Source organism: Diachasma alloeum, unplaced genomic scaffold (genome assembly GCF_001412515.2).
Source record: "Diachasma alloeum isolate Michigan unplaced genomic scaffold, Dall2.0 Dall_scaffold_00440, whole genome shotgun sequence".
Taxonomy (NCBI): domain Eukaryota; kingdom Metazoa; phylum Arthropoda; class Insecta; order Hymenoptera; family Braconidae; genus Diachasma; species Diachasma alloeum.
The window spans coordinates 478949-488036 of record NW_021680579.1 but is presented as its reverse complement, the minus strand read 5'-3'; the positions used below and the strand labels follow the sequence as shown (position 1 = coordinate 488036).

The 9088-nt window shown below is 35.3% G+C and overlaps 1 protein-coding gene across 1 annotated transcript in view; it reads left to right on the top strand.

The window, feature by feature from the left end:
• Positions 1 to 3029: 3029 nt before the first annotated feature.
• Positions 3030 to 9088, top strand: part of LOC107042303 (ras-specific guanine nucleotide-releasing factor 2) — a 105864-nt gene continuing 99805 nt past the window's right edge. The window contains exons 1-3 of the mRNA XM_015263301.1: positions 3030 to 3091; positions 5808 to 6037; positions 7723 to 7919. Coding sequence (XP_015118787.1) covers positions 3030 to 3091; positions 5808 to 6037; positions 7723 to 7919 — 489 coding nt within the window. The remainder of the gene's footprint in view (positions 3092 to 5807; positions 6038 to 7722; positions 7920 to 9088) is intronic.

The window sequence follows — 9088 nt, the reverse complement described above, 5'->3', positions numbered from 1 at the left end:
AGTTTCTTCCAATCTTGTCTCTGGAGTTCGGTCTGGTCTGCCAGGATCATACATTGTCTCAGAAACGGGGTGGCAGAGGGGAGTTTCCTCTTCTGTGCGGTAACCTGAATCAGAGTAGCGGCTTTATCAGAAGAAGATAAAATAACTTTGAGAGGCCTAGCACGACCAAGACCAGGGGAGTATTTACCTAGACGATAGCAGTTCACATCAACTAGGGAATCATTTAGTGAAAGTTCATTACACAGTCTCCCAACATGATCAAGATCATTCATCTTCCGCTGAGTGGCGTCTCCACCCTGAGTCTCCGGGATACCAAAAATCAAGATGTTGCGTTTGCGAGACAGTCGATCCTCAAACTCATTGAGGCCCCCATTTAACACGGAATTATTCGCACCAGTGTTTATATTATTCACTCCCCAATCAGAAACCTGTGCCTTTACTTGCTCTACACTGGTAGCGAGTGAGACGACATTTTGCGAAACATCGTTGACCCTGTTAATAGCCACAGTTTCAATCTTTTCAAGACGAGAGTTAATGTTGCTAATGTCGGCATTATGTTTGATTTCGTTGGTTGAAACTGTGGGTTGGAGGTCCGAAATCAACTGCCTAATTTCTGCAAGATTGTTTGATAATTGACTTTTGAAGTCCTCCAGACAGTTGTCACTATACCCGCGAACTGAGTTTTAATCTGGAGTGCCACCATATCACGAATTACAGACATAAATTTTTCACGTTCATCATTGCTGAGTACGGATCCCGTCGCATTGGGGGAACTGGACCTGGTTATTGTTTTAGTTGTATTCGGACCACAGCATTTGTGGAAACCGCCACTAATAACTCTCATTTGTTGAGATGCACATCTCGAGTGATATGGTTTCCCACAGGCAAAACATAGTACACTGTCTTTCAAAATATTTCGATTACACGCGAAACAGCTGAGCGCACACGGTTGTTGTCATGGTGTCAAATCAGCTGTGCGCTGTGTGGAAATAGTGGAGCCGGTATCACCTGTATCACCATTACCGGCAACAGAGACTGCTAAGTCATTGGAAACACTGATATCGGGGGGCACTGAAGCTGATTGATTCATGGTGGAAAATATTGGGTGCGTAGTTATCGACAGAAGGACAAATCACATGATATCAAGTTCAATTACACCTGAGTTATATAATCATAATAATAATTCAGCGTGGTATCAGAAATAAAACCGATAAAATACATCACAAGCACTTTATTTCACGATGAGTTTAATTACACATTCGGAAGAGTGATAGTTCACGCACAAGAATCACTAAGTTTGTTGAACACGAGTGTTGATAACTCCTAGAATTGATTGATTTTGGACAGAGCCAAACACACCACAACTACTACTTCCACCATCTTGAACTTTTGTTGTTTAATTAATATTTTGTGCGGTTAACTTTTGGATTTTTGAGTAGATTTCTCTAATTAAATTCAGTGGTTCTAAGTATTAGGTTTCTCTTGACTCTCGTTTCGTCATTCTCGCCGTTAGATATCGGTTTTCGGATATTTCGGTGTAATAACAATCTCGAGGTCGGTATTGATACCTCTCGAGATGGTTTCGTAGTTTTCTCCGCCTTCGACAGCCAATTATTGTCGCGTTTAATTTCGGAATTTATTCGGTCGGAGATTTCGAATATTCCTGGGTATCGTCAGTGTGATTATAGCGTGATTAACGCTCGACATCTGTGTTTTGTTGCCGGGTGACCTCATGTTGTCGGTTACCGTTTGTCTTGTGTACGTTTTCAACTTCAGGCAAGCCCCCTCTCAATCCCTAGAAAAGTCAGATTCTTATTCTCGCCACTCCTCGTGGATGCGCTCAGTTTGTGGTATTAGTAGATTTCTGCCGTGATTATTTTGACTTTTAGATGATTTTGCTAGTTTTTTTATTTTACTTGACTTTTAATTATTTGACTTATTTTGACTCACATATATTGGACTAGTATTCTATTATTTGATAAATTATGTTTAGGGATTTATGTTGTATCCATGCATTAGTCGTTTATTTATTTTATTTGGCTATTTTCGCGTCTTTGTTGGATTTTTTATTATGAGAGTTGAGTGCAGACCTTACTATGGATAAGACGCGGTTTTAACTAGCACATTTTACTTGTACTCTGATTTGTGTTTTAGAATTATTTGATTAAATCCATTCTGTTAACACGCATTTCTGATTTTGTTTTGGTAATTAGAACCTAGTCATTTCGGAGATAATTCTCGGAGCAGCATTTTGGGACTCAGCCAGCTCCGCGGTTGCTATACTGAGTTATTTTATTGGGATATTTTCTATAGAATTTCTTCGGTTCAAATTTTTCAAGTTTTCTTTTAATTTTTTTAATTAAAAGAAATGAAAAATAGAATGAAAAAAAATGGAAAAATTTAAGCCAAAGAAATTCTATAGAAAATATCTCAACTGAATAAGTTGAATAGAAAAATTAAATTCTATTGACTTTTTCCATAAAAGATTTTCTATTGAAGATTTAAATAGAATCGGAAAAAACGAATAGAAAGTTTAATAGAAATTCAATAGAATTTTCTAACGATCACGCTAGAGTTTTGTATTCAATTTTTTCATACGTGTAATAACTCAATGTATCAAATAGAAGAACGGTTTGAAGATAAATTTCACATATTTATTAATTTTTTGTATTTAGAGATACTGAAGAGTTGATAGGAATAGGTATTTCATAAGTTACCGTAAAAAAACTGCGAAATCCGGTGATTTATACTATTTTTCTGGAGTCAAATACGTTTCAATTGTACATTTTATCTCTTAAATCTATTAAATAGGAATATTTCAGGCATTTCTTACATATTCCATGCAAAACATGTAATTAATTTTGGTACATATTCTCTTTCACTATGCGAAGAGGGGTGGAACATTTTAACCCTTGAATCTGGCGGGTGAAACCCCACGTGGCGATGCAACTTCAGACTATTCCCGTCATAACATTCTTTTGAAAAATGAATGAAATTTTATTGAACAACTACGGAGTTTATTGTAGATAATGCTATGTCCAGAGACGTTATCAGCGTCAAAGGACAACTTTATGAATTTATGTGAATTCCGGTAATGTGAGGCTAGAATGCTTTAGGTAAAATGATTAATAATTAAAGTTCCGGATGAGAAATTTAGGTTTATATTTTACCGTTATTTTACTTTATTTGGACGACGCTAAGTTTCGTTTATAGCTCTTACCTTGTTTACTATTTTATTTCATTAAATTTTGGAAGGGAATTCCAGACTTGCTGAGGATGAGAGGAAATTCAGTCGAAGATTCCCGGTTATGGTTATGCTCCAAAAAATTCAATTTATTTTTCGTGTTTCTTTCGATTACACAAATTTTTGAATTTGGTTAGATTTCTTTCTTAATGAATTTTACTTTTAAAGCCGAATTTTCCCTGGAAGGTTTCTTTTCAAGTTTGACAGGTTGATTGAATATTGACGTGAATTGTTCGTTGTTTTACTCACATTTAGGTTTGCAGTTTGCTTAAATTAGTATGGATCCTTCGGTACTTCAAGGACGTTTTCTTTAGCAGTGATCAGCTTGTACACTCAACACTATCATAAATACTTGTCTTTAAAATACATTCACCCACTTCAGTTTATGAAAAGTTGGTTTGGTTTTAAATGTTTTTGTTGAGAATGTCTACACTCGCGTAATTATAGTTTATTTCTTAAAATGCAAAAGCTAGTGCTAATTTCGATTAAAGGATCGCAGATCCCTGTCCACTTCAGTCCGATCACTAGTTTACTATTATTCAACTAGTCAGTGCGCGTAATATCGACTTTTATGCGAATTATTACGCAGAGGATCGAAGAGACAGATCGATTCCACGTTAAGACTCCATCGAGATAACTACAACTCCGAAGGTGTTTCTAGACTGATTATAATATGCATTTTTTGGAGTTGCTAGGATCGCGGAATATTCGCGGCAGTTTTTGATTGGTGGAAGAGGTGGCGTGATTTTCCCAATTCTAATTTATTTAGGATGGGAACGATCTGTTTTTTCAGCAATTTTGTGTGTTGCAAGTGACGCGCGTGATGCCTGGTATGCATTCGCGAACACCTGCCGTATTGCTTAGGCTGCAGTTCTCGTCAAACCTCGCATTCCGTATCTAAAATTCTTATGTTTAAAAAGAGTTATTTAAAAGATATAGAATCTTGAATTTTTGGACATCACAATAATTTCCAGCTATTGACGAAAACTACTCTGCACCATCTGGAAGTATAATTTCCGGTCTTTTTGTTTGTTTTTTTTTCTCAGCTCAATCAACACAGGCATAATTTTTTTATTAAATTTTGAAAAAGGCGATTTTGGATCATTTTGAGCATTTTACCTTTTTTTTCCCAAAAACTAGGACATTTTAAGAGATTTGGCCGACAGATTTGAAATCACTGTGAAAAAATCTCTTAAGTAATGGTAGTCTCATCTCTGTGCCAAAATAAGCCCGAATTTTCTAGGACTGTGTAATAATCACATTTTTCCGGATGTCGGGAAACACTATGGCATTCCATAAAATAGATGTCATTCCCTGACCGTTTATTTAGCTCTAGAAAGCTGAAACCAACGTGAATGTTACTACCGTGGCATATCCTTTTTATAAAATTCGAGATTTTCTCAATGAAACCGAGTAACTAAGTAGTTGAAAAAAAATCCTGAACATAGATAATAGGGGATTTGACTTAATACTTTCATGAACAATTTTCAAAGGAATAACTGTTTATCGCACAATTATAGCACTATTTAAAAAAAATTTAATTCAACTGTGATCACGTATACCGCTGGGTTTATGTCCCCGCTCTCTCACTCTCACGGGTATTCGCATACCTTTCCCCCAGTTCTCGGAATTCTCGAGTATTTTGGGATTACCGAATATTTTTATATTACCATTTGAGGAATTTGATGACCTCAACTTTCTAGCCGAGTTAATCGATAATGTATTATTTTCGGGACTACATATTTCAATTCAAATTATTATTTTCGGTCTGTCAGAAGAGTGATAGTTATTGTTGCAAATCTTTTTTTTCTTCTTTTTTTTGATAAGACCAATATGTGAAAATCATGTAAATTATTTAATTGTGAAATTTCAATAGTGGAACAAGTAAGGACAAGGTCGATCTCTTTTTTTTTGTAGTTTTGACCGCCCAATTACCCGTTTTCACCACAACCTAGCACACTGAGCAAACCAAGGACCGTTACCTTTCCCCAAAAATCTAGTTTTCTCCCTTTTTGCATACGTTTTAGAGGTTTTCGAGTTAGTTAGAACTGATTTTGTAGACTCCTGCGGTTTGGTAATTCCGGCTAAAAATTGCCTGGCGCCCACAGATTTTTGAATTTTTGAATTTAACTAGATTCAGGGGAAAAAGAGCAAACGTAATAGACATTTTTAACCCCCATGCAAAAATGTCACGTTACAGTGATTTTGACAAACCTTGAATATCGTCTATATAAACGTATTCCGAAGTGATGGATTTGTTTATTTCGAAATTTTCATATATGTTTGCTACACTAATCGCTAGATGATATTAAATGATCTTCATGCCAAATTTCATCAACAAATATCGAGTACGATCTTCTTCGCCACATACATAGTTTCTCAGTTATGCTCATTAGCAACATGTACAGAATGTCGAGATATCTCCCCAATATTCATAACCCGCACCCACTAATTAACGCCATGCCATTACTGATGAGAACATTCTATAGATAAATGAAAAAGAAGGTTTATCACTCTATGAAAATTCTCTTAAAACCCTAATACCATGTATATAATATTTCAGTTTGGTGTTTCAAATGGTTGAAGCTGAGGAAGAGTATACAGAACAGATGGGTACGCTTGTAAGTTGTTTTTTGAGGCCTTTCAAAATGGCAGCGAGTTCAAAAAGGCCACCTTGCAGTCATGAAGATGTGAATAGCATCTTTTTGAATAGTGAGACTGTACTATTTTTACATCAGATATTCCTCAAAGGTCTAACGTCACGTATGGAGAGTTGGCCAACTTTAGTACTCGGTGAGTATTTTTGATTATTCTCCTCCATCTGTGCCTAGTTTGGATAAACGAGAAATATTGAATTTATTAGAGAAAGAAATATTCCATTTTGCTACGACATCGCATGTGGATTAGAAAGGCTCATTTAGTGGAAAATTTTTCGTCACTTTCCTCAGAGAAAATTAAGAGATCTCAGTAGTTTTAGACTAAATACGATAAGATGCTGGCGATGTTTACATGTCTGTTATAGAATCAATTTAATTTCTATCATTTGTAAAAATTACTGTAGATATTTTGATCCTTCCTGAAGTGAATGATCCAAAGTTCCCATTAATCCGCTCATTTGTTTACTCGTTTTTAATGCAAATATAGACGTCTACTATCACGCGATTTGTTGACAATAGGCGAATAATACTTACATGCAAAAATAGCGAAAAATTTAGATACCAACATTCAATACTTGTCATTATTGAGGAATAATAAGGAAAATGGTTATTGTTTTTTCTTATTTTACCGGAAAATGAAAAACACCACCCGGTAGGAAGTATTTATTGCTGTCTTCATGAGGAACCCTCAGTACCCTTTGTTTTTGTATGGAAGATCCTGCGCCCAATTTCCGAGACCCATTTATGCACTAATTCTCGATATAAACCAAGGAGTACAGAGGCCCGCAGTCCGGTGACTTTCCTTTTCCATTAAGAGAAGGAAAATTACTAACAATTTTGCTGGTCTTTCTACAATATATTGGCCTCAGTCCCGGCTTGGCTGTATAACAAGTGGGCATGGAATGGAGTAATTTGTACACGGGTGGCGACAAGTATTGAATTTTAGTGACTACATTTTTCACTACTTTTACATGCAAGTATCATTCACCTGTTATCAGTAGATGGTGTCATAGGGAACTGGCATATTTACATTAAAAATGAGTTGACGAATTGGCGGATTAATAAAAACTTTGCATCATTCGCTCCAGGGAAAATTAGAGTATCTACAGTAATTTTTGCAAAACGACACAAGAAGAACTGGTTCTGTAACAGACATGTGCAATTCACCGTGCCCCCCAGCACCCAGTTTTACGTCTCCTTTCACAATTTTTTTTTATGTTTATGGAAAATTATTTGTTGAAATAAATATTTCTTTCTAGAATTATTTCTAGATAATCATGCCTTAAAGAATTTTTTTTAAGCGCTTAGTAATTATTTTCCAACAAATTATTTTTCAAAGTGCGTAGCCTTACGTCTTGAATTCAACAGTAAATGTATAATAATTAAGAATAGTAAAAAAAGTACTGTAATTGAAATTCTGGATTGATTTGCAGTTTCGTTGGTGATTAATGAATTATCCAATGAAGACTTATTTGTTCTTTCTCTCTCACACTCTTGGCAAGGGAAAAAATATGGACACGGAATGTCATTGGACTTTATCGTTGATAGTTCAATAAATCTGCGATATAAATACTTGGCATGTCTGTTATTATCCAACATACGCCATGTTTTATATTTCGATTCGCTCGAAAATGAGTTTACTTACTTGAACATTTTCGATGCTACTCACCCGTGCGCCCATTCTCACCTTGCCCACTGCGAGGGCTCCCTAAAGGCAAATTATATGATAAATGAGTTATGAAAAATCATAGAAGAAAAACTTGTGCAGAAATAGAACCAGAATGAGATGAGTAATGTATAAATTTAACAAATGTATTTCAGGTGATTTGTTCGACATGCTGCTACCAATGTTATCGATTTATCAGGAGTACGTCAGAAATCATCACTATAGTCTTCAGGTATTAACAGAGTGCAAGCAATCAGCACCGTCGTTTGCAGCTCTGCTATCTCGGCTTGAGAATAAAATGGCCTGTCGTGGTAGATCTCTCGAGACATTTCTTACTTACCCCATGCATCAGGTAATTTGATTTATTTTGTCTCACAATGTCCTAAAGAACGAAGCAATTAATTCTGTCAAATCAAGTACACGCTGGACTCTAGCAGCTGTTAATTTGCATTGTGTTGTTCTTTTTGCAACTTGCTTGGCCCCCTTTCCGGGTTGTTATTAGTTTATCAGGAGGAACCTGTCCTCTCCGTCTGATGAAATTCGGTGATGTAAGATTCAAAAAACGACGCTTTCCGTGAAGAGAGAAGCCATCTGTCAGCCTCAGTTCTTCTTTTGATTATATTTTCGTTTCTTAACATTTACGCTTTGAATACTAATTCGATGTTGTAATAGTTTCAACATTTACCAGGGAATGGTGATGATATTACCGGGCGACCTGACTCATGTCGTAAATTATCCAAACCTAACGCCCTTACCACTAGACTATCACTCGATTCTTATATATGTATCTGCGTATTGTCATTATAAATGGTTTGGTCAATCATTGATAGTTTTGTATCGTCAAAATTCTTATTCTCTTAAGACTTCTCAGGTGAGTCCTTCATTATTTAAAGGATTACGTACGGCAAAAATTAAACAGAGAAATTCAGCGTATTTGATAGAAAACTCAACTGAATTTCTATTAAACTTTTCTTTAGTTTCTGGTAGATTGTATTGAAAAATTTTGCAGATTAGCAGTCTTTCATCCTCAATTGAAATTTTCAGTGGGAAATGTTTTATGGAAAAAATCAATGGAATTCAAATTTTTTATACAACTTGTTCTATTGATATATTTTCTATAGAAATTTCTCGAATCAAATTTCCCAAGTTTCTCCTTCCGAAATTTTACTAAATAATTTTTTATTTAGTATTTAACTCTGCAACAGACACTAAATAAAAAAGTATTTAGTGTTGATTATCAGTCCATAAAATTGTATTTAGTATTTAGTATTCTTCTGAATATCGCATGAAAATAATAAAAATTCAATAAATTATCATGTATTAAATAGAAGAGTATTCCAGAAATAAATTAGAAACCGGAAATTTCTCATGATTGATCACGCAAGCATTCGAATCTACAATCCTGGGAAGACCCAAGATGGCATCAAATGGATTTTTTTTCAATTTATTAAATGTGGTGGTTTTATTAATAGGAAGAGGGTTTCATATGGGGAAGGGGAGTAAAGTAGGGATTCTATAGCA